Genomic DNA, 27,768 nt, shown 5'->3' with positions numbered 1-27,768 from the left:
CAACTACACATTATCATTGTTGTATTATGTTTATCGTAAGTTCAAATCCAACTAAATCAATATTGGGTATGACTTTCCATAAACCAAAATTCATGTTACTGTAAACTGCGATTTATTGCTGAAAAGAAGCATCTTGACATAGGAGAATAGCGTTATTTCCTGACACAAACGTTTTATCCTTATTAATACTTTTTTACTATGTAGATTGGTTTGCATCTTGTTGAACGTTGTGATGAACTTTAACTAATTTTGTATGGGCCTGAAGTCCTGTTAGCTGTGATTGCAAACGCCAATGGCAAGGCTAACGATATAAGTAGACCTGGTAGAAAATGAACAATTTAAAGACGTATAGCATATCATTTTATTATATGGTGATAGCATATCCAAACAAGATTCATGCAAACCAAATTGCTATCCCCACTTTCTACAGATACAATAAAAGCATTTACTTCTTTTCAAACACTTCAATAGTTGTTTATCTGTCGTCGTAGCGTGATGGCTTTTATATAAATCCAATGTGAATGCAAGCTATGTCAGCAATGGGAACTTAGTGGATCCTGTTGGACCTGTAAAGATAAATTATCATGTATCTCTTGCAATGTCCTATCACGTTATTGTAATACTAAATAAACATTTTTAGATAAAAAAAAAAAGTCTCCTTTTTTTTTTTAACCATACTTGACTTTTAAATGATACCTGACACACGTTTACTACAACGGAACAAAATACTTGAAATAAAAATAAATGTTTGAAAATTTTTAAAGATATACGATTAAACCAAAACTAAACAACGGACAAAATATTCACACAGATATAAACCGAACTACGTGCAACGATATGTATAGCAGATAGAGCAGAGTGTTACAACTTTTGCCTCGGCTTTGCTGCCTTTTTTCACAGGGTAACAATCTGTTCTATCTCCCTCTCAGCTATGTGTTATTCATATAATATCATATCACGCTTGCACTAGTAAACATACACTTTTGCACACGAAGTTAAACATTATTCTGATACAAAAAAAGCTGATATATAAAATTGTTTAGAACATGCTTATAAATCAAGCATTAGCACAACTACCTAACTTTAAAAAAAAAGAAGGACGAAATCACTCCATCCTGTCAAAATCAAACATTTCTTCTGTATCTATATTCTGTAAGCATATTTTTTGACTTCCCAAAGAACAAGATGGATTGAAAGTGTATACAAAATACCTATCTTCAATGTATTTATAAAAAAAGAAGTAATCTTAAACTGATACCTCATTCCTCAAATACAAGATGCATACACTTCAATTGTTTGTTTTTTAAACAAAACACAATGGAAGAAAAACATTGAAAAATATTATACACATGTTTAGCAAATATTAACATGTTTAGTTAAATTTCACCTGTTATCGTTTCAATTGAATCCAAAGAAACACAGTGAATAAATGAAGTCTATATATGACAAATCTGCCTCTATCTGAACATAAAAGGCAATTATTATGTTCGATTCAAGGAATGTTATGATATTGAGAATTAAAAATAAGAAATGATTGCATGGCGTAAATTAAAATACGCAAGTTAAGATATGTATGTGTACATGTGTTTAGTTGAATATCTACTTACGATATAAGCAATAGTTCGGATGTTCATCCGCTCTTTGATAGCAGTCTGGTTGGTTGTTTCAAAACCAACTATCATACAAGCACTTCGGGTCATCTTCAGAACATCAAGACATTCCAGTGGGACAAGCTCGGTCTATAAAATAACAGCAGTGTCCAGTATTTAATACATACACGTAGAACATACACATTGTAAATGATGTCCAAATAAAATGATACAAAATGATAAGAAAGTGAAACAATGTGTGAAGTTTAAACAAGTGGAAAATGCTATATCGTATGTTTTTTTTTATTTATCGGTATACTTTTAAATTTAGTGTGACGTCGATTTTCATTTAACCTGTACATATTTATGTTAAGGGGTCAGCTGAAGAACACCTTCGGCTCCACGACTTTCTCCCGATGTCTTGATTGTCCAATGGTGGTCTTCGGCTGTGTTCTGCTCTGTATACGGTGTGTTGTCTTTTTGACAAATTAAATTTTTTTATTTTGAATTTTAATATCTGAATGTTGAATCGTTTTTACGATTGTTCTCAATTTAACCAATAACATGGAAATTTTAGTTCAATTATAGGCAAGAAAGAGAGACAAAATTCCAAAAATGTATATAGCACAAACACACAATGGCGGCATCTGTACATAATAATTTACGCAAAAGTTTATTCAAAAATATAGACTTAACAGTAATCATGTAATGATTGAAAACATAATAAGACAAATAAAAAATTCACTAAGGCTAACTTAACTAAGATGATAAACAACGTTTGTACCTAGAATGAATAATTCAATACCATCATACATTATGTGTTAAATTGATACGGAATATGTATTAACAAGGTATTGGTATCTTCCGATTTTCGTTTTTTCAAGGACGAGAGTTTTTTTTTTAAAAAACGATCTGCTCAGACACTAATGACGTTTAATACAGTCTGACTAGCATCTGCAATCTCAAATTCAAATGAGTTAGGAAATGAATATCCTATTGCAGGTTAAGTTTGTATATTGCTGCTAAAAGATATAAAGGTTACAAACAAGGAGAACAAAACACAAGGTTTCTCGTGCTTAATACACGATGAAAGTTTCAATGGTAAATAATCATTTCTGCAAGCATTCTGACATAGAGGCACTACTGTGCGTTTAACCGTATGAATAATAGCTTTACTAAATACGATTTAGGTTATAGACAGCCAACAATTGTTTCAAAGATATCTGGTTTACAATATTGTAAACATTACTATCATTGCATACAAAAACTAGCAATGTATATTACCTGTTGTACAAATCTTCGGGTTTTCTTTCGATGTATCGTTGCAGTCAGGATGAAAATCACAAAACTGCATATCGTAAATACACTGAACATTATCTTCACATTTCACCATTCCCACTGGGCAGGTACGAACTTATAAAAAATATAAGAATACATTAGAATAAGTATATCCAATTGAACTCTTTGAATGGTTGTCCTATCTTGATTTCAAATGTCTTCTCATGAGAGGTATAGTTATAGTTACGACAGAGGAGAAAACATTTAGGTTTATAGGGTCAAGTATCAACGACAACTAAACCAGAAACACCAATACACTATTTTACAAATATTGCTCTTTACATTGACTAGACATTGAACACAATATTGTTATTCTTTGTATCAAACAAGCTAATTTGAATATGACGTTCACAAAGTTCCACCAAGTTGTACAGAATTATGATTTTAATACTTTACTTAAGGTAGTTCAGGGGTATAGAAAAAAAATGACAGAATTTTCTTATACTTTGTGAAATTTAACTTTTAAGTATTGTAAATGAAAAAATGCAAAACAAATTGGGGGTCACCGGCCATCTAAGAGATATTTTGACCTCTGAAAATGAGTGCAAATAGGTTATATAGAAATATAGGGAAAATGGAAAAAAACCACTTTGATTGAATTTTCAAAGTAAAACAAATGACAGAAGTTGCTCATTCTTTCATACTGTAAAGCTTGATGTCTCTATTTTATAAAATTGAAATAAAATTTTGGGGTCACCGGCCAACAAGAGATTTTTTTTAATCATGACTGTATGACATTTTATATTTTAATATTTTATGATGGATTTAAATGAGTAGTAATTGTTGCATTAGAAATTTGAATTGAGATCATTGTTGGAATAGGGGATAGGGGGAAGTGAAAAAATAATTTGGGGGGGGGGGCAATTTTTCTTATTTCATATTTCAGAAATTAAATCTGAATTTCTGCAAATATTTTTTTTTGAGAGGATTACTATTCAACAGCCAAAGTGAATTGCTCAATTTTAAGCCCAAAAAAATATTTTAAGCTCATTAGACCACATTCATTCTGTGTCAGAAACCTATGCTGTGTCATCTATTTAATCACAATCCAAATAAAGAGCTGTATCCAGCTTGAATGATGTGTCCATACTAGCCCAAACCGTTCAGGGTTTGAACTCTGCGGCTATATAAAGCTGCGCCCTGTGGAGCATCTGGTTAATATTGTGCTTAAACCATGATTGTGACAACATATGAAAAGTGTGAGCTGACAGTCTGCTAAGTTTTTATACATAAGTCTCATTCTGACTTTCTATCTGACAGGTTTTTATGTGTCAATATTTGTGTTTCAATATAAAAGGAAGATGTGGTATGATAATTGATTGTTAATGAGGCGACTCTCTGTAATAGACCAAATGACACAAAAGTTAATAGCTACAGGTCAAAAGCCGTTATCGCATAATTAGCTGTAAAAGGCCCTTCAATGACTAATAAAAAACAATTGAAATGAGAAAACTGAAGGCATTTTAATGTACAAAATGATGCCCAAAAAAAAATGTGACACAACAACAATAGACAACCACTGTCTGAATTACAGGTTCATGTAATTTGGAAAGGCACATACATAATGTGATAAGGTTAATGTTTGAAGGTGACAACCCTTCCCCTTAACCTGGGACAGTGGTGTAAATTGGTACAACATATGGGTTTTATCAATTTGTATTATTCATTTGTGAACTCTGAATCTAGCGAAAAGTAGATTATCACAGATAAATTTGAAGAATGAGTTGTATGAATAGTCATGATAGTCAGGATTCTTGTCTTACAACCTTTATGAAGCAAGAAAAATGTGACGATGTTTGTATGTACATAAAAGTCTGTCATAAAATTAAAGATTTCACTATATTCCCATTTTACAATATCTTTTGTAACTGATATTTCACATGTTATTTTTCTTTTCTACTGTAGGATAGTAAGTGGTTCAAATATACATGTATGCATCTTGAGACTAAAATTACATGCAATAGAAATCAGCCCCAAAAAAGCAAATGTTAATAACTACAGCTGTAGTATGCATTTTTAAATGTAAATACATGTACAATGTATGTGCTAGGGCCTAAATTGACCCTGAATTATTTCAAGTCTTTTTGACCATAGACTTTTTAATACATAATGTACTATTAAATTATTACATGTAATATACTATGCCATTTGTAATTTCCTTTCTATTTAAAGTACAAATGGGAGGATTCAGAGGCGGCCCTGAGAAAAATTTGGTTTATAATATAGGGAATCACTGGAGCATGACCTGAGCGGGTCCCCTCTTAGGCAGTCAGTGAGCCCCCACTTATGAAAAATTCTGATTCCACCACTGGGGTTATTTATTCAACAAAAACATTCACGGCATTAAATTACTGGAAAATATCACATGTTCATACAAGCCCCCCTCCCTTTTTCATTCAAAAACCTCTTAAACATGCTAAAAGGCACATACTCATACATTTTTATAATTTTGACTTTTGAATAATTTTTATACATTCGACATGTCTGATACACGTACATCAAATTAGTCTTTAAATTTTTTTTGTCTGTAATATATCTCTTATAATTGCCATGAAACTTGGTCCACAGGCTTTTAATTTAGTAAGCTCTGGTCACACAAAATTGGTTAAGATCGGTTAATTCCTACTATCCTATTACAAATGTATATAGGAACATAGTTAATTTATTACACTTTGATTTTATCTTTATTTACAAAATATAGACTCTTGTGTGAATATTACACATCTTACCATTTTTTTTCATACACCTTTAAAAAATATGCCTTAACATGCTGAAATTATACTGTAACTTTTGATCATGAATGGACCAGCTGAAAAAGGTTAAAAAATGTCTGAAGCCATCAAGAGAATATAACACCCACTTAGCGCAGGTGTAATTTTTAAAAGTTTGCATTTAATGTCTTTAACATGTTAAAGAAATGCACTTTGAATTACTCTGTAGAGACCTAATAAGCTTTTAAATTTAGAAAAAAATCATTTTATGACCAGACTCATTTTCCTGTGTAGCATGTGTAGGTAGTAAAAGTTTTGTTTTTCTCTCATGAAGGTTCTGTAGGATCAAATATAGTATAGGAGGGTCAGGAAAAGTTTTAAGAATAGAGAATAATGCATGTAATGTTCACAATACATTTGTAAATAAAGAAAATAGACATACATGTAACAATGAAAAAACAACGGGTGTTAAATTATAAGAATTACAGAAAAATGGAATAAACAAAAACATAAATAGAGATAAATGGTATAAAGAATTAGATAAGAATGAAATGAAGTACCCTCCATCCAGACCATCGGTAAAAAAGGTAGTTTTGTGAAATGATTCATCTTTAAAAATAATTTATACAGACTTTTACAGTCTAGATCCCGTTAACATGTTTAACCCCGCCACATTATTTATGTATGTGCCTGTCCCAAGTGGGGAGCCTGTAATTCAGTTGTTGTCATTTGTTTATGTGCTACATATTTGTCTTTCGTTCATTTTCTTATTTAATTAAGGCCGTTAGTTTTCTCGTTTCAATTGTTTTACATTGTCATATCGGGGCCTTTTATAGCTATCTATGCAGTATGGGCTTTGCTCAATGTTGAAGGCCATACGGTGACCTATAGCTGTTAATGTCTGTGTCATTTTAGTCTCTTGTAGATACATTGAAGTTGTCTCATTGGCAATCATACCACATCTTTTTTTATATAGATGGGATATGTTCTAAATTTTAAGTGTGCATGCTTATTTAAACAAAAAATGTAACAACTGGAATCCGGGCAAAATCAACTGCATTCGCGTTCGAATAATCCAAGTTTACAACAAGAAAATTCTGTTTGCATATAACTCCTTGACGGGAAGATAGATAGATAGATAGTAATTATATAAACCGCCTGCTTTCATGAATCATGACCTTTTCTCCCAGAAACGCAAATGGTCTGAACCCTATGCAGATGACATTTCTCAGGTCCACAAATTTTAAAATCTGTTACATGATAGACTATTACATGATAGAAGTGCCATGAGCTATGCCTATGGTTAACTTACATGTATAATTTTTTTTTCAGCCTGAAAAGGGGGGAGGGTCATTGTTTTGTTGTTCGACACGGATACTTTTTTGAAATTATTTCCGCTATTTTTACGCTAACATATTATTTTTCAGTGATCGTGAATCGCTCTTTGATCATGTATATTCAATTCATTAGTACTTACTTATCAGTTTAAATTTCCCCCTTTTATGATTTGTTTACATCCATCTTTCGCCAGTTTGTCGGACCTTTTCTAGTGTAAGACAAGGGTGAAACTGCTTCATAAGCTACCAAAATGAAGATCGTTATCTATAATTTCGATCTGCATTACAGTATTCATGAAAAGCAGTTCACGTGTTCGATTAATATGAGCTATTCTCTCTTCATTCTTCTCCTACGTCAAAGCATGCTCCATATCTATTTTTAGAACGGAAGTAATATTTCGACAATGACAATAGTAACAATAAACTTTATTAAGTTTTAAAATGGCATTTAAAAGTTATTTAACTCTTTCTCAATGTATTTGAATAAAAAAGATTATTTAAATGATCATATTTTATTGTTATGGCAAATTACGACAATGTACATGACTTACGATATCATTGCGCAACTTTATGCGCAGACAGCGCGAAAATTTAAACCCCCGAACTACCTTAAACAGCGAATGGAACTTGTACATTACTATATGTTATTTTATCTAAAAGGTTTAGTAAGTGTCGACTTGCCAATAAAATGTTGAATAACAAAGACCATAACAAGACCAACTATGTGATTACGTTTGTTACTTTAAGGCATAACTTTCTAGTAAAAAATATTTAGGTTTACTTTTTTCGATGTACTCTGCGTGTTTGGTTCATCTGTTAATAACTTCAAATTGCATTGCATTAAAGCATATGATCTGACTCGATAGAAGCTTGATGAACATGTTTTCTTCTTTTTCTTTTTAGTTAAGAGGAAACAAGAATCAGTTGAATGCAATTTTCATAAATCTTTTTGTCATACCAAACAACAAAAACAATGATTTATTTATTTGTATGACGTCATTCTTTTTAAAGGACATTTTGTTCTCCCGTTTAAATGCATATATATTTTATATAGATTAACTTGTTGGTTTTCCCGTTTGAATGGTTTTACACTAGTAATGTTTTGGTGCCTTTTATAGCTTGCTGTTCGATGTGAGACAGTGCTCCTAGTTTAAGACCGTACATTGACCTATACTGGTTTAATTTTATAAATTGTGACTTGGAGGGAGAGTTGACTCATTGCTATTCATACCACATCTTCCTATATCTACGTTCTATTTTACACAACACTTAAGTGTCTGCTCATCCCTTCACACATAACATTCGCATTAGTCATATTTTGTAAAAAAAAAAAAAAGGTTAAAATGTATTGTAGTCAATGCTCTTCAGGCGAAAACTATATTGCAGTGTCCAATGGACAACATTCACGACATAAACACTATTATTGCGATGCTCTGTTATATATTTGAAGCAGCAAACATGCTTTCATTATAGATTATGAGTGTCTTCTCGGATTTGTAAAATGCAAAGACGGGGTGCAGTGTATTAGTGCTTTTGACATGTGCGCTTGGTTTTGGAATCATAAAAGGACAGTTTGTAAAGATGGTTCCGATACTGATACAGATTATTGTTCTGGTATACAGAAATGGATTACCTTAAAATGATACATAATAGAAACTAAACGTTATTTTTTTCAGACCGAATCCTATTAACATGCAATATGATCTACAACTCAATCGGTATTCAAGAGCTGCTACACAGACTTTATAAAATGTCACCAGTATATGAGCAGATAGTTGATGATCAAGGGTTATGTTTAAGAACGTACGGTCCTGTTTCTGAGAGTGAATTTGTCTGAAGATATCAAAATCTTGTTGACAAATATTCCGTATCAACTTCACAAATAAAACATAATGATATTGAATAATATAATCTAGGTACTGACGTTCTTTATCATATTTATCATTATACAATGATATGGTGTTCTTTTATTTGTTTTTGTTAATTATTAACCTTTACGCTTAAATTTTTGGTAATATCCTTTTTACTTGGTTTGGTACTAATTCATCTTACCAATATTTTGTTGTCTTGTGGTATACTTTTGTGTTCTTATTCTTCGTGTTTGCATATGTGCTTTGTCTATATGTCATTTTGTTTTTCTGTGATGGCATGTCTGTTTGTTATTATACTGATTTAGATTATTACAATGTTGAGTGCTGTTTCCCTTATGTTTGACATTTTTCTTATTATGTCTTTTTGTTTTGTTCACACACAATTGTCAATATAATGGAATTTTATGCGACTGTCATCAAAGTGAGAGTGAAGTCACTAAATGCGAATCGAACTTGCATGATTCTTTTGAACTGTTTTTTTGTTTCAATTATATAATGTATTTTATGGTTTAATATTGTAGCTTTCGAGTGTCCCATGTATATGTCCATGGAAAGGTGTCTTAATGGTCATGAGTGTGTATATACCTCAATGGTTTGTTCGGGGGAACAGATGTGTAATGGCGAGTCAGAAGATGAAAAAGAACTGTGTACAAGTAATTCATTATCTAATCTGTTTTTAATAAAATGAGTGGTTACAAATAGGAAACTAAAATGCATACTAGGCTAAACCACATTTGACGGCTATCAGAAAGAGTTAAGAGTAAGTTAGAACAAATGTAGGCATTTTCTTGTCTGGAATTATATAACCAATGCATTGTCCCATTGCCTTTTTGTAAGTTCAAATATAATTAAAAGTGGCTGTCATTTCATAGCAAATGTATAACATGTCTTGATTTGTGCAAAAAGTCTAACTTGACAGTTATTACACAATAAAGCGCGCTGGTCTCTGAAAGTTAGGTAGCAAGTGGTAATTATGTCAATCCTTTCATTATTTCATATATGTATATCAATGCATTCCACACTACCTATATGTTTTACATTTTGACCAAGTTACAGGTATCCATAGGCATTATGCTCTTAAATAAACATTCTGTAAGTCTTATCGGCAAGTAAACCCGAATAAAGGTATCTTTATTAGAACAAAATAATCTTATATTGATTCCTTTTATACTTAATGTCATTGTTTAATCTATTTCTAACAGACAAAACTAAATACAGGTTTTGTTAAAATATTTTGTAACTTAATATAAGGTCCAACTAAAAAAAGATCAGTAGGAGATTATCGGGATCTACATTGAAAGCTGACTCATTATAGAAGTGATTTTCCCTATTTGACAAGTTTTAACATTTATTTGGTGTTTTGGGCAAAGGCGTAAGATGACAGAGAAAACATGTAAAAATCTTATTAGTAGCAATATGTGATCAACACTTGAGATGATTTTTTTTTTATAATAGTCAAAGTTGATGAGATTCCATCGATACATGTGTACATAGACCAAGATGACTTTTTGAAGCCTCTTATTTAGAAGAACCTTTAAAATCAATACATGTGTTGTGATTCTCTTAGTATAAATATATTTAAAAAAGAGAATATTAATGTATGTCGTAGCTCAATTATTACACATTGATTTGTTTGAAAAGCTTAAGACATTCTATGAAAAATCATGTATGTTGGGTTTATTTGGATAAACATACGTCGCAATGTGTGGTCCTCTAAGGCCTAATCATGTCTCTTTTTATTCCATTGTCATGGATGATTCTTATTTTAAACAAAGCATCAGGAGAACCTTATTTTGCTTCACGGCTGTTAACTTTTCCGTGGCACATATGATGTAAGGAGGATCGGGACTATTCGAGTGCGCATAATTTCACGCATGAATTACCTTGCTCAAGAAAAGTTTGTGTCATAAATTCACTATTATTTTTTTTAATACTTTGATTGATTAAAAATGTTTAATTATTGTAATTATGTCACTAACAAGTTATAATCGTTATTATGTGAATCTGTGAAATACTCAAATTGACATGTTACCCAATTTCACCATTTTCTCGCCTAAATTTTGGGTTTAAGGAAAAATGGTTTTTTTTTCCTTATCAGTGACCTATGGTTTTTTTATTTGCTCATTCTTTGAAGCTATATTTCAGCTTTTTATACTACAGTTTTGGACCAAGTGTCACAGAATTTTTTTTGTATATTCCGATAAAAATATGTCATCACCTCTATTTTCCCTCTCATTTCATTGAAAAACGGTCCCTTATAAAAGTAATATTCTGAGCTCAAATGGTCCGGGACCCCCTATTTTTTTCGATCAATTTGATTCACTCTCTAAAAAGATAAAAATAAAAAAAAAAATACGACATTTCTGACAGATACTTCAAATAGGTCCGAGCCACCTTTATCCAGTTTTGAATGTGGCGGTTCGGTCACACATTAAGTTGTCTACGTTTTGTTGTTAAGACTCTTTTGTTTGGTAATTTTTCGTTTTTTCAATTTCGTTTCTCGTTTATCATCGAATAATCAGTTTTGTTATCCCTTCAGTATTTTCTGACATATTTCCTTGGTTTTTATCTTTCAGATATGTTTCTGTCCTTTTTTTTATGCATGATACAAATATGTATTTGATAAAACAGGAAATCATCATGTTGACTTAATGTTAACTGGACATTGGCAATTAGTAATCATGATAATGGGTAAATTGGACATTTGTTATTTATAACGAAGTTGTGGTGACAAAAAGTCCAAATCTGATAATGGATACTAATGTGTGCTCGATGAAAAGAGATGTGACGGCTTCGCAGATTGTGTAGATGGTTCAGAAGAAAATCCAGACTTGTGTGTAGAGAGTATGTACTCGTATATCGCATGAATTATTGTTTTATATCATATCAATAACATAATTTCAAGTCGAAAGTTTTAAGTTAAAAAACGATTTTCAAAGTTAACCAAATCCCATTAATAACAATGTTTTCATTGATCGCATATTAAATAAGTTAGGTTCCATTACAAATGTTTCATAGTACAGTGTGTATTGTGTACCCAAGAGCACATCTAGATTGTCTTTGTTTCAAGCATATAACAGATCATTAGATAATGGAAATTAATCTTAAAACATGTTTCTATGAGAAATGTCTTTGCTTCAGGTACACTACATAAAAGAAGACATACGATCACTAGTAGTTGCATGCTAAAATATTATAAACATACAAGACACTTAAGTGTTGTGTAAAATAGAACGTAGATATAGGAAGATGTGGTATGAATAGCAATGAGACAACTCTCCCTACAAGTCACAATTTATGAAATTAAACCAGTATAGGTCAATGTACGGTCTTAAACAAGGAGCCTTGGCTCACTACGAAGAGCAAGATATTAAAGGCACCAAAACATTACTAGTGTAAAACCATTTCAAACGGGAAAACCAACAATTTAATCTATATAAAATACGAGAAATGCATTAAAACGCGGGACCAAAATGTCCTTTGAAAAGGATGACGTTTGTTGTTTGGTATGACAAAAAAGATTAATGAAAATTGCATTCAACTGATTCTTGTTTCCTCTTAACTAAAAAGAAAAAGAAGAAAACATGTTCATCTAGCTTCTATCGAGTCAGATCATATGCTTATATGCAATGCAATTTGAAAGTATTAACAAGGGAACCAAACACGCAGAGTACATTGAAAAAAGTAAACCTAAATATTTTTTATTAGAAAGTTATGCCTTAAAGTAACAAACGTAATCACATAGTTGGTGTTTTATGTAGGAACTGATTTGATATAAGTATATGTATCCCTTACCCGCTTAGAACATCTTCACAACGCTTTTATTTACATTATTATGAAAAATTATAAGTTTTGTTATGGTCTTTGTAATTCAACATTTCATTGGCAAGTCGACACTTACTTAACCGTTTAGATAAACTCAAATTAGCTTGTTTGATACAAAGAATAATAATATTGTGTTCAATATCTAGTCAATGTAAAGAGCAATTGTCGATACTTGACCCTATTAAACCTAAATGTTTTCTCCTCTGTCGTTACTATAACTAAACCTCTTATGAGAAGAAATTTGAAATCGAGATAGGACAACCATTCAAATTACAAATATTAAAATTCAGAATGAAAATTTTTAATTTGTCAAAAAAAACCACACCGTATAAAGAGCTGAACACAGCCGAAGACCACCATTGGATAATCAAGACATCAGGAGAAGGTCATGGAGCCGAAGGTGTTCATCAGCTGACCCCTAAACATAAATGTGTACAGGTAAAATGAAAATCGACGTCATACTAAACTCAAAAGTATACCGATAAATAAAATAAACATACGATATAGCAGGTTTCACTTGTTTAAACTTCACAAATTGTTTCACTTTCTTATTGTATTGTATCATTTTTATTTGGACATCATTTATAATGTGTATGTTCTATTACCAACACCTTAAGAAGCACAACCATCCTTTTAAATATTTAGCAGTTCAACCTTTAGAAGTAGTAAATAAGCAGCCTGGTGAATCTCATTCAAAGTTTGTACGATCACGGAAAATAATTGAATTAAATTGGATTAAAAAATTACAGACAGTCTACCCTTTCGGTCTTAATGATAATATCATGGGAATTTGTAATATATCTAGAACCGATTCCGTTAACATTTTGAATATAGTTTCTAAAACTGTTCGTAAAAACCGTTCTCACGGTCGTAGGACAAATCGCAATCAAAGAAAATTTCGGACCAATCATACCAATATTTCGGACCTAATTTCTATTTCAAAAAACAACGGCAGACAATGTCTGTTAAAAAACTCTGTTCATTACCGGTTAAAAAGTTAAATAAAATTTTGGAGGATTGCAACACAATTTCATATAGCAGTCTTAAGTATGAAATTGTTCAAATTATTATGGAATATTGTTATTCTAAACTATTTCCCAAAATTGATCGGCCTGAAGATCATAAAAAACATTTTATTAAAATAAAGTATGTCAATAAAGGTTTTGATTTTGTAAATATTGCCGGTATATTTAACGATCATTCTGTTAAAGAACAAATTCCTTGATATTTTGACAATACTGAGCTACCTCTTATTTGTTATATTTACAAGAAATATACCCGTAATTTGTGTTTAATTATAGTCAACTGTGTAAAGATGTTAATATCAGTGAAAATACACCAACTTCATGTAATTGTAGTACGTCCGAATATATTTATGGACCCATTTCCCATGTTATAACAGGAGATCTTAACATCGTTCAAGACCGAGAGTTAAAATCATTCCTCAGTAAAGGACCTAAATATCGTCCCCCGTCAATTATTAATTGGAATGAGTGTCGTAATATTATCCACGACACACTCCATACTTACTGTATGAAATGGATAAAACGGGAAAAAGCTGACAAAAAATTTTTGGACTCTTTTTTTAATTCAGTAATGAAGATAGTTGATATACGTATTCAACATTTTAAAGAACATTTTACTATTAACAATAACCACAAAAAAACTATTTCTCGTATCAAACATAAACTAAAAGAACTAGCCAAGAAATTTGTTTTTGTCCCGGCCGATAAAGCTGCTAATAATATTATCATTGTTTGACGTAAATTTTAAATTGAGGTTCTGAAAAAATAAATGACCAATTCACCAACATTCCAACTGACTTCATTTTCAGAAAACGACATCTGTAACAAACATAAACTTTTAGCTACCGCTTTACAAGCAGAGCCAAATCCAATGAAAGTCCCAACTATGTACTGGCTTCCGAAGCTACACAAAACACTTTACAAATATAGATTTATTTCGTCTTCAAGCCATTGTTCCACTACTACATTGTCTTTCTTCTTACCAGCACACTTGGTACAATTAAAAACCTGATAATAAATTATTCTAATAAGGCCTTCGAAAATAGTGGAATTAATTACTTTTGGAGTGTCAAGAACTCGTTGGAAGTACTTGATAAATTGCATGCTTATATTGGTGATTTTAAATCTGTTCAAAGTTTTGATTTTTCTACGCTGTATACCACATTGCCTCACATTCTCATCACGAAAAAATTCACACACCTAATTAAATGGGCATTTAAAAAGTCAGAATGTGAATATATATGTTCAAACTCTTTCAGGTCATTTTTTAGTAGCAATAAACAAAAAAACTATGTCAATTGGACATGCTTCGATACTATATATGCCCTTGAATTTTTACTAGATAACATTTTTGTTCGCTTTTGGGATTCCGTATATCGTCAGATTATCGGAATTCCAATGGGGACTAACTGTGCACCACTTATTGCGGACCTGTTTTTGTATTGCTATGAGTTAAAATTTATGACAACAATAAGCAAAGACCCATCGAAACAACATCTGATAAACAAATTTAATAATACTTTTAGATATTTGGATGATATTTTGGCTCTCAATAATGACGACTTTAGTATATATATTAAAGACATTTATCCTGTTGAACTTACTTTAAATAAAGCTAATACTAACAATGACCACTGCCCTTTCCTCGATCTTGATATCTATATCACTAACGGAAAGCTGAATACTAAAATTTATGATAAAAAAGATGATTTTTCATTTCATTTCGTTAATTATCCATTTATAGATGGTGACGTTCCCTTGTCACCATCTTACGGTGTTTATATATCTCAACTTGTACGATTCGCTCGTGTATTTAACAATGTTTTAGATTTTAACGAGAGAAATTTATGTATTACTGAAAAATTATTACACCAGGGTTTTCGATATCACAAACTAGTCAAAACATTTACTAAATTTTATCATCGGTATAAGGACATCATTCGTAAATACAGCTCAACATGCAGACTTCTTATACGTTCAGGTATTTCACATCCATTTTTTTATGGAAATATTCTTATAAAGCACAAAGGTGTCAGTATTCACCTCAAAAACTAACAAAACCTTTGAATAGACTTATTAAGAAGGGATATAGTTACGAGACTGTTGTCAGGTCATTAAAGATTGCATATTTTGGTGTTAATATTGATTCACTTATAGGGTCTTTGCATCGGAACTAAACACATTTCTTCAAAAACCAGTTGTTGGCATGACACGGGTTATGTTCTTCTCATATATGTTATGATGGTATGATACTAAACCCCTCACGGGAAGGATTGTACACATACATATCTTAACTTGCGTATTTTAATTTACGCTATGCAATCATTTCTTATTTTTAATTCTCAATGTTATAACATTCCTTGAATCGAACATAATAATTACCTTTTATGTTCAGATAGAGGCAGATTTGCCATATATAGACTTCATTTATTCACTGTGTTTGTTTTATGTGTTTGGATTCAATTGAAACGATAACAGGTGAAATTAAACTAAACATGTTAATATTTGCTCGACATGTGTATAATATATTTCAATGTTTCTCTTCCATTGTGTTTTGTTTAAAAAAAACACAATTGAAGTGTATGCATCTTGTATTTGAGGAATGAGGTATAAGGTTAAGACTACTTCTTTTTTATAAAAACATTGAAGATAGGTATTTCGTATACACTTTTAATCCATCTTGTTATTTGGGAAGTCAAAAAATATGCTTTCCGTATGTAGATACAGAAGAAATGTTTGATTTTGTCAGGATGGAGTGATTTCGTCCTTTTTTTTTTGAAAGTTAGGTAGATTTATAAGCATGTTCTAAACAATTTTATGTATCAGCTTTTTTTGTATTAGAATAATGTTTAGCTTCGTTTGCAAAAGTGTATGTTTACTAGTGCAAGCGTGATATGATATTATATGAATAACAAATAGCTGAGAGGGAGATAGAATAGATTGTCCCCTGTGAAAAAAGGCAGCCGAGCCGAGGCAAAAGTTGTAATACTCTGCTCTATCGGCTATAAATATCGTTGCACGTAGTTCGGTGTATATCTATGTGAATATATTGTCCGTTGTTCGTTTTGGTTTAGTCGTATATCTTTTTATTTCAAGTATTTTGTTCCGTTGTAGTAAACGTGTGCCAGGTATCATTTAAATGTAGACTTTTTTCATCTAAAAATGTTTAATAGTATTACAATAACGTGTTAAGACATTGCAAGAGATACTTGATAATTTATCTTTACAGGTCCAACAGGATCCACTAAGTTCCCATGGCTGACATAGCTTGCAGTCGGATTGGATTTATATAAAAACCATCTCGCTACGACGACAGATAAACAACTATTGAAGTGTTTGAAAAGAAGTAAATGCTTTTATTGTATCTGTAGAAAGTGGGGATAGCAATTTGGTTTGCATGAATCTTGTTTGGATATGCTATCACCATATAATAAAATGATATGCTATGCGTCTTTAAATTGTTCATTTTCTACCAGGTCTACTTATATCGTTAGCCTTGCCATAGGCGTTTGCAATGACGGCTAATAGACCTTCCGGCCCATACAAAATCAGTTAAAGTTCATCACAACGTTCAACAAGGTGCAAACCAATCTACATTAAAAAAGAAAAGGAAAAAAGTTAATAAGGATAAAACGTTTGTGTCAGGAAATAACGCTATTCTCCTATGTCAAGATGTTTCTTTTCAGCAATAAATCGCAGTTTACAGTAACATAAATTTTGGTTTATGGAAAGTCATACCCAATATTGATTTAGTTGGATTTGATTTCAAGATAAACATAATACAACAACGATAATGTGTAGTTGTATTAACAGGTCATTAATAACTGGTAATAAAGAAAAAAACTACCACAAACACAGCTGCAATCCATTAGTTCAAGAAAAGCAAACAAATTGAATTACCTGAAAGATAAAACAAAATCCATTAGAGACTACAAAAAAATGTCAATTAAGCTTCATTGCCTTCACAACCGGTTTTTTTTTTAACTCGTGTTATTGGGAAAATATTAGTCCTATATGTAATTATACCAATAATAATGCTTGTTGCAAGTTGAAATGGAACGATTTAATAACCATCCTTATATATACACCTCGCCAAAAGTTAAGCAACACCTGATAATTTTCCAGAATCGTATTTTAATGAATTCATAACTTATCGAATTATTGATACAATGAACTGAATTTGTGTTTTTATAAGAAAACATATAGAATGTTAATTATAAAGTGAAAGTTTGGACTGTATTCATAATTGAACATTTGACTGTTTCATTTTGGGCAAATGGTTGTAAAATGGCAAAATAAAAAAAAGATAAAGTTTCAACTTTAACTGAAGTTTTTATAAAGTTTGCTCTGCACTATACACACTTTTCCTTTCAGAACTCGAGAGTGACAATTTGTGAATAAATTAAAGTACAATTTAGGTCAGTAGCGATTGTATCCTCAACGCTTCCGGAAAAAATCAGCCACATGTCGTCTCGTGCTTTGAACTAAGTGTCGTAATGTTCTAACAGAAATTCTGTCAGCAGTCATCACTGTGTTATAATCTCAAACCAAACACCGTTTACAACAAGGCACAAAAGCATCTATCAAATCAAAAAACACATTCATTGCTTCGTTTGTCTGACGTCAGAAAATAAAAACATCACATAGAAAAAAGAATTGTCGTTAAATGTTTATTCAGAAGAATTATAATGTCACATTGGAAATAGTTGTATACAGGGTTAAAAATTCAAAAGTTATGTTATAATTAATTTCAGAAATAGCCCTAGATGATTTGAAATTGTGAAGAAGTTCTTAAGAATTTTAGGAATCGACATATGGTTAATACCATAACGCGAGTAAACTAATTTTGTTGTTTGTCGTTCAAAGTATTTTCAAATTTATAATAGAACAATAACATAATGACATATAATAGAACAATAACATAATGGCATATAATAGAACAATAACATAATGACTGGGATCTTTTAAAGTACAGAGTCACGTTATAACAATCAAAGGATCACAAAACGTCATATATACAAATTACACCAGCAAAAATGAAAGATAATACCAATTACATTATGATGCCTGTCATATCAAATCTAAACTGTACCATGTAGTGACTGTTTTTCTGGTTGATTGTGTTGTTATAATGTTAAAACTTTATTATATACATCATATCAGTCATGTATGTGTGTGAAAAACATTGCGATCAAGTTATTATGACATACAGATTTTAATACTCAAATGCATGTAAATGAAAATAATAAATGGTATATTTCTTTAAACATATTGACCAAAAGTGCTATAAACTCTTAACATGTCATTCATTAATTGTCTGGTATAATTAACTGGCAGTCTTTGTGAAAATCAGTTATTTCTGGAAAAATTTTAAACATGGCAAAAACAAACCTTTTTAGCTAACAAACCTATTTTGAAGTTATGCACCTTCTGGGCTAGAAATAGTAGGTCTTTTGTGACTTTGCATTTTGGTGTTAGATAGAATCATCAAAAGGTAATATATTGATCGAATTTCCGTATTTGAATATAACTTTTTATTCACACTAAAGTGTGTATAAATTTTATATAACAAGTCATTTCTTGCGAATACTAATTGTATGACTCTTCCTAACATTTTTGTTAATTTGTAATTTGTCAAACAGTTATCTATTTCTTGGTTTTAATATTTTAGCTACCGAATGTGCTCCATATTTTGCCAAATGTTCTAATGGTCATGAATGTGTAGACCAGTCAATGATTTGTTCTGGAGAACATGTGTGTAGCGACGAGTCAGAAGATGATCAATGTCCTAATGGTCATGAATGTGTAGACCAGTCAATGATTTGTTCTGGTGAACATGTGTGTAGCGACGAGTCAGAAGATGATAAATGTCCTAATGGTCATGAATGTGTAGACCAGTCAATGATTTGTTCTGGAGAACATGTGTGTAGCGACGAGTCAGAAGATGATAAATGTCCTAATGGTCATGAATGTGTAGACCAGTCAATGATTTGTTCTGGAGAACATGTGTGTAGCGACGAGTCAGAAGATGATAAATGTCCTAATGGTCATGAATGTGTAGACCAGTCAATGATTTGTTCTGGAGAACATATGTGTAGCGACGAGTCAGAAGATGATAAATGTCCTAAGGGTCATGAATGTGTAGACCAGTCAATGATTTGTTCTGGAGAACATGTGTGTAGCGACGAGTCAGAAGATGATAATTGTCCTAATGGTCATGAATGTGTAGACCAGTCAATGATTTGTTCTGGAGAACATGTGTGTAGCGACGAGTCAGAAGATGATAAATGTCCTAAGGGTCATGAATGTGTAGACCAGTCAATGATTTGTTCTGGAGAACATGTGTGTAGCGACGAGTCAGAAGATGATAATTGTCCTAATGGTCATGAATGTGTAGACCAGTCAATGATTTGTTCTGGAGAACATGTGTGTAGCGACGAGTCAGAAGATGATAATTGTCCTAATGGTCATGAATGTGTAGACCAGTCAATGATTTGTCCTGGAGAACATGTGTGTAGCGACGAGTCAGAAGATGATAATTGTCCTAATGGTCATGAATGTGTAGACCAGTCAATGATTTGTTCTGGAGAACATGTGTGTAGCGACGAGTCAGAAGATGATAATTGTCCTAATGGTCATGAATGTGTAGACCAGTCAATGATTTGTCCTGGAGAACATGTGTGTAGCGACGAGTCAGAAGATGATAATTGTCCTAATGGTCATGAATGTGTAGACCAGTCAATGATTTGTTCTGGAGAACATGTGTGTAGCGACGAGTCAGAAGATGATAATTGTCCTAATGGTCATGAATGTGTAGACCAGTCAATGATTTGTTCTGGAGAACATGTGTGTAGCGACGAGTCAGAAGATGATAAATGTCCTAATGGTAATGAATGTGTAGACCAGTCAATGATTTGTTCTGGAGAACATGTGTGTAGCGACGAGTCAGAAGATGATAAATGTTCTAATGGTCATGAATGTGTAGACCAGTCAATGATTTGTTCTGGAGAACATGTGTGTAGCGACGAGTCAGAAGATGATAAATGTCCTAATGGTAATGAATGTGTAGACCAGTCAATGATTTGTTCTGGAGAACATGTGTGTAGCGACGAGTCAGAAGATGATCAACAATATTGTAAAACTAATTAAAGTCTTTCTTTCTTTCATTAAGATGGGTATTTTACAAGAAGCAGTGTAAAGTACGGACACGTCTTCAAAATTCCCGATTGACAACAATGAGTTACGCCAATTACCCAAAAAATCACTTTGTTTCTTTAATATCTACTTTAGTAAACATTACCTAGCTTTGAGTGTTGAATCCTCTCATCATTGGAATTTTAGTATTTACTGAATATGTAAACAAATATTGTAAGGATTGACCTGGTATCTTTAAAACTATAAAACAAAAATATCAACTCTTCATATAACTGAAAATGACCAACATGACACAATCTGGATTAAAAGTAGACTCATTATAGGTGTGATTGCCTTTTAATTGCAATACTCATAGAAGAAGACCCTTTATCAATAATGAACGAATGGCAATGAGATTAAGAACAACGATCAAGAGTTGTTGACGTATTTTCTAAACTATGTTAAAGTCCTTCCTTTAATCACAAAGGAATTAAAAATTAATCTAGAGTTGTCTCTCTTTGTCTGTTGTTAATTGTAATTCACAAATACCAAAATTAAAATACTACAGACTTTCTGTATATTATACTCATTTGTGTAGAGATTCCATCCTCTGTTTTTCATTTATAACTTTTACAATTATACAAAACAATCCTTTGAATTAAACATACATTTTATTACACTAACTTGTATTTACATTTTCATGACTAGAATAAACATTTTACTTTGTGGAATTACTTTGGCTTCAGAGTATTCTATAATATTTTGTTGAGGCGCTAGGGTGACTACCGATTACCTATACACAATGGCTATCAACTGACCTATGTTGACATAGTGTCATAAAACCCCTGGTAGTTATACACGGTTACACCACCACCTACCATGGAAAGTGACCGGGGAAAACACTCGTATTACCAAGAATCCAGTTATAAGTGCCCAACCCGTCGGTAGGTCAGTAGGCCTCCCCTCTATAAGATGAAGTGGAGGAGGTCCCAGAGTTACTCATCTGTAGACCCCACCGTTACCACTAACCACAAATTTTAAAACTTGTCAGGCCCAGAGCATAAATAATCCCCCAATCACTACCAGTCTCCCTGGATCTCCTCCCATTCAAAATTGACTATGCGCCTAAGGATAGTAGAAGATAATTGATTTCTTTAAAATGTCTGGTTTTTTCTTTCCAATTAATAAAATTGTTAATTGCTAAAAACTAAAATTAATTCTGAATGCTTAAATCACAATAGTCCATAATATGTTAATAAAGTGCTTAATAACGGAAATGTCCAAATCATAGAAACGCAAGTTTACTTGAAATTATCCTGTTTTAGTACAATACTATGAAGGTCCTGCTTCGATAAGGGTAATCATAATATTAATGCAATCAAATCCAGCAAACAAGTGCCTTAAGATACAAAACAAAAACAGCAGCAACTACTCTCATAGGGAGGGTGGGCGGGTTTTTAATAGTTTAACTAATTTGTGTAACACCTGCTTTCCGGTCGACAGCAAATTAACAAGTGCCCGATACGGGCATCCCAAATTTCTAATTAAAGCTGCGAGCGCCATCTATGGCTATGCCAAATATGGCAATGAGTTATAGTCTACAACACCCACGCATCCACACAAATATTCGATTGAATTAAACCAGATTATTGAAAATATAAAATTTTTATAATCTCCATTAGTGAAAAATGTTCAACTTATGTTTAAGAGGGAAAGAAGAGTAACATACTAAAGAAGATAGAAAGAAGCAGTAAACTATAAATAATATTAGCAAGACAAGAACATTTGTGATAAATTTTGATATAGTATTCAATGTTAAGTGTCAATTGTTGAAGATGAAAATATACCTTGGTTATCGACACACGTTTGTTGTGGCCTTTCGTTAAATTATTTGTTTGGGTAATTTACTATGTTGTGTTTACCGTAGGGTAGCACTATTAAAACAAAAGAGATTTTTAATGTATCTCGCATTTTAATGACAAAACGTTGAAATGCTCGAAACACTTAAGATATATAGTTAAAAAACGATAACGGTCTATATATTTTGCAAGAGCATTTTTCTATTTTCAACGGTCGGTTGTTTTTTGTTTTGTTTTTTTCTTGAGTCATGGACTATTTCTATGTCATCAAAGAGGGACGAAAGATACCAAAGGGACAGTCAAACAGACAAATCGAAAATAAAGTGACAACGCCATGGCTCAAAATGAAAAAGACAAACAGACAAACAATAGTACAAATGACACAACATAGAAAACTAAAGAATAAACAACACGAACCCCCACCAAAAACCAGGGGTGATCTCAGGTGCTCCGGAAGGGTAAGCAGATCCTGCTCCACATGTGGCACCCGTCGTGTTGCTTATGTGATAACAAATCCTGTAAATAGTCTTATTCGGTAGGTCACATTCATGAAAGGGAAGGCCATTGTAGTTACGACGTAAGGAACATATCCGACATCATTTGTGAAACGGTTATTCCATAAAGGTCAAAGGGTCTAAAGAACAATTATTTGTCTAGACGTTTTCTTGTACACCCGGTTTTTGAGTGGGTTGATTATACTTTATAGGTTTCGATGCTTCTTTTTGTAGACTGTTGTTTGTCGTTTGTCTTTTTTTTTTTAATTCCATTTCGTTTTTAATGTGTCTTCGACTCATGAGTTGAATATCCAATTAGTATGTTCCAACCAATTTCGTCAGTTTCATCTTTTGGATAATGTGTTTTTCTTTTCTTTTTTGCATACATTTTTGTACCTGATACAAATATTTAAATGATGAAACAGAAAACTGATACCTCACTTTTATATTTACTGTTCATTGTCAAATTACTGATAGGAATGTATGGTAATATATGTTCTTCAATTACAGCATATTACTGTGGTGACATAAAGTCCAAATATGATGATGGTTACCAATGTGTGCTCGATTACAAGAAATGTGACGGCTTCGTAGACTGTTCGGATGGTTCAGACAAAAATCCAGACTTTTGTATGTTTAATTCAAAGGATTGTTTTGTGTGTTGAGAGTATGTTTATTTGGATAAAATAAATTAATGTTTGATATTATACCAATTGAGCAAATAATACCCGAAAAGTTTAAGTAATACAATGATTGTAATGTTTAAAAAGAGATAATATTTTTTTTGTTCTTTTATCAAATATTTCACAGGTTTAGTTTTTATAAAATACATGTTTAACAGTAAAGTGTGTTTTGTGTGGCCAAGCATATATTTCAGTTGTGTTTCATTCAAGCATATTAAAAGTGGAGCGGCGGTTGTTGAAAAAGTCGCATAGTTAACGATTTTAAATTACCTAAATACCTCATGGAATTTGAAGGTCTTTTAAATTGTCTATCGATTATTCATTTTAAGAAAAATATTTGTCGTAAATATCAAATGTGATACAATTGACGTTAAAATTAGCTTTAACTGACGTGTCCCAATTTGCATCGAATACGCCACTGCTGTTTCGGTAGACAAATTTCATAACAAACCCGTTCTAAAAAATAGTTTGGAAACGCAATTGGTAAATACAGTTATTCTTGAACTTCATACAATATAAGAGCATTTCCAAATAGTCCTATATGTAAAGCACAATGCATCTAAAATGGTTGAAAATAACACTGGAAAATCCTCTTTTTTCACCTAACACTATTTTCACGTGTAGTATAGGTGTATTTTAAAGGCACAAAAGTAAAGCTGCCTTATAACACTTCTATCGACCCGATTTACTTTTTGGAGTTTATTCCTAATAAGATTGATATTTGACTAAATATCTGCTTATTATCCAAATTTTAAGTTCGAATATTTGTCAAAGTTTGACCGACATTGTTATAGTTTCTAGTTATAGTCTCGCATTCAGCGATTTAGCGAAGGTCATTTGTAGTCATTTTCAAGCATATTTCTTGTTCATTTTATAATTTCCGAAGACTTGTGATTAATTTTTGTTCTTTTTGGTATTTTTCTTTATTGGCTTTTGTTGAATTTAACTGGGAAATTGAATATCATTGTAGGGTTTGTTTGGTTTGTTTTTTATTCAATCAAATGGACAATTTACACGTCTCGTTAAAACTAGTCCCGCCATATGCTAAAAAAAAGGAGAGTGGATGTTGGTGTTGAAAAAAGAATTATCTGCGATTCTGTTGTTGAAGAAATTTGAATAAAATCACCAGAATCTGGAAAAAACGTCTGAAAATACTGTAGCAAAGAGACGTGGTGATTTTTTCCAGTTTATGTTTGAATGAACTCTGCAATGAAACAGCAAGTGAATTATCCATATGTAGGTACCATAGGTCATTTTATAAGAGCTACAGAAGTAAGCAGAATTTAAAATCACTATTTTGTTCTTCAGCTGAAAAGGAAACCTCAGATATAAATTCCGATTTATCTAATTCTTTGGTGCCTGAAAATATTGATCACAATACCAAAGTGTATTATTTGCAAAAAAACGTTTCATAAAAGATTGAAAACATTACATATAATTTCATCTGCTGAAGGTAAGTCAATCTTAAAGATGCTGCTGTTAGAGCATACGACGCTAAAATGATTAATCGAATAGGGCAAGATAATTTGCTGAATAATGCAGTGTATCACGAAGCATGTCTGACCACATACTAGGCATGTAGACCAAAATCCACTGGCAAGTCTGCGTATGATTTGTCATTTGAAAGAGTAGTTGAAATTATAGACAAATACCATTTTCGTGACAAAAAGTCTCTCGTATTGTCATCACTTTTGACAATGTACCAGTCTTTTTTTACCTGATAAAGTATGTAAGACATACTGTAATTCCTTTAAACTTAAGGCTGGACTTGAGCAGCACTACAGGGATGCTATCATATTTTATGCTAAATAAGGACAAGGTAAATCTAGCATTGTATTTGCTTGCGATATTTCCATTGGAGACGCTGTTAAAACAGCAAATAACATCTAATGAGCAGAATTAGAAATGCTTGAGATAAAAGCCTACTTAAGTATATGTAGCTCCACCAAAACCAACGAACAAACCGATACGTATGTACTTTATGAATCAGCTTCAATATTAAGACAAACAAATGGAAATTGTTTATATATCTGGAGGTTATTATCCTGCAAATGACGAAGTATCGTTGGGAATGTCAGAAGCAAAGGTGCCACCCTGTTTGATAAGTTTTGTTACTTGGCTTCTTGACAAAAAGTCTTTTGAAACATTTTCTATGGAAAATGAGCTGCTCTCGCAGAGTGCCTTGTGTAAATTTTAATAACATTACTACTCCATTAAGTCTTAATCTTGCAGTTGTATCATGAGTTCGGATCGAAGTCTTTGATTGAAAATTTAAATGCACATGGTTTCTTTGTCAAGTATGACGTGGTTAGTAGGTTTTTGACTAGAATAGTGAATGCTGAAATAACAAAAATACAAGGTGGTTGTTATGTTCAATTCGGTATAGCTAACTGTGGTTCTTTAATCCAAGAAGATGTGGACAACATTAACATAAATACCGAAACGATTGACGGTAAAAACACATTTCAGTTTATGGCTCGTGCTATATTCCAAAATTCAGTTCTACATGGAACACTCGGATTTAGTATCAGACAACGGTTTGAACGGAAACAGGACAAATAATTAGTCTATGAAGGAAAAGTATCCTCGCTGATGCAGTGCTTACCCTTTACAAAACTAAAAATAACAGGGAAACCGTCGCGACGTCATAATACACTTGAACTGTAAAACACTTGCAAAGATCCAAGACTCCACATATGCTGTGGATACTTCTAAGCATGATATGCAAAGAGGGATCTGTCTTGACACATAAATTGTCTAGTAATTGTACCGAACAACTTGTTCCATTTTGATAAAATTTCGCAAACCCAAACACAATAATGGCTCCCCATGCGTTTTAGATTGGAAAACTACGCAAAATGACATGTTAGAGCCAGTTGTCTTTGAGGGACAAATGGCGTCAGGACTTTCTACAAGATCTAATTTGTTCGTGTAAGGGAGGAAAGCATGCCAGGCAGCATGTGTTTACAAGGACCAGGGTCTTCCTCAAGTTGCAATGATTTATGTTTTTGTCAAAATTTAGGTAGTTTTAACAATGTCCAGGCAGAATCAGCCGACATAGCTGATGACACAAATGAAATAACATGAAAATAGTTCTTGTTGTAAAATTTGGTAACTTTATTTTTTGCTATAATTTATTTGACGTTTCATTTGGTATGAAAATAAACTCATAAAAGATATCAAAACAGTCATGTCGCAATTTTTGAATTTGTTCTACGACACGCTTGCACACATAGAATAATATATCACTCCAATAACGATATTATATGAAAAGTTATCTTGTATTGAGATAGTAGGAATTAATTTTAAGAAAACTCAGTGACATGTCGAATCCTTGAAAACTGAAAGGAAATATAACTTCACTGCACATTTTGTTTGATTTATCAACTATGCATTTCGGATACTCTATGGAAAGCTTTTATCATAAAGTATTCAAGAAATTCTATGTGTCGAGGTCAAACATCAAGGTTATTCTGTTACTGTTTTTATTAGGCTTTATAATTTGTATACCAGTAAACACGGACTACCTTAAAAAGGTTAAATAAAACGTTGTTCTGACGTCAAGTGCAAATATGAAAAAGATTTTGTATGAATTAAGCATTTCTACATAATACTACTCATATAATTTATTGTATAAATTATAAATTTTGAAAATGTCAATGGTATTGTTTCACCGATGAGAATAGATTTTGTTAAGTGATTTTTAATTGGCATGTCGATACTCTCTTTACCTTTTAGATCCTATGAACATAAAGTGTTTTTATGTAATAGTTGGTTGACACATTTCAAACTTAACATATAAATCAGCTGTATTTACGAAAGGAATACGAATGTATTTCTAGTGTGAAGTCAGTATTTGAACAAATGTTCGTAAAAAAGTGATTTGGCACTTGTATTAAATA

General features: G+C 32.1%; 1 protein-coding gene across 1 annotated transcript; it reads left to right on the top strand.

The window, feature by feature from the left end:
- The first annotated feature begins 8,725 nt into the window (after positions 1 to 8,725).
- On the top strand, positions 8,726 to 20,845 carry LOC139524997 (LDL receptor repeat-containing protein egg-1-like). Its single transcript, XM_071320170.1, has 3 exons — positions 8,726 to 8,798; positions 9,368 to 9,499; positions 19,368 to 20,845. Exons 1-3 carry the CDS (start codon positions 8,726 to 8,728, stop codon positions 20,843 to 20,845), a joined length of 1,683 nt encoding a protein of 560 aa, XP_071176271.1.
- Positions 20,846 to 27,768: the final 6,923 nt, after the last annotated feature.

This window comes from Mytilus edulis, chromosome 5, assembly GCF_963676685.1.
Source record: "Mytilus edulis chromosome 5, xbMytEdul2.2, whole genome shotgun sequence".
NCBI lineage: Eukaryota > Metazoa > Mollusca > Bivalvia > Mytilida > Mytilidae > Mytilus > Mytilus edulis.
Note: the sequence above shows the minus strand (reverse complement) of the source record. Positions and strands in the feature narration are given on the sequence as shown.

What these genes read in the sequence shown, in the direction of transcription:
- LOC139524997 (XM_071320170.1), top strand. Translation starts at nt 8,726, where the DNA reads ATGTCACCAGTATATGAGCAGATAGTTGATGATCAAGGGTTATGTTTA. An exon ending in GTACGGTCCTGTTTCTGAGA is followed by an intron (nt 8,799 to 9,367) that starts GTGAATTTGTCT and finishes TTAATATTGTAG; the next exon opens with CTTTCGAGTGTCCCATGTAT. An exon ending in TGAAAAAGAACTGTGTACAA is followed by an intron (nt 9,500 to 19,367) that starts GTAATTCATTAT and finishes TTAATATTTTAG; the next exon opens with CTACCGAATGTGCTCCATAT.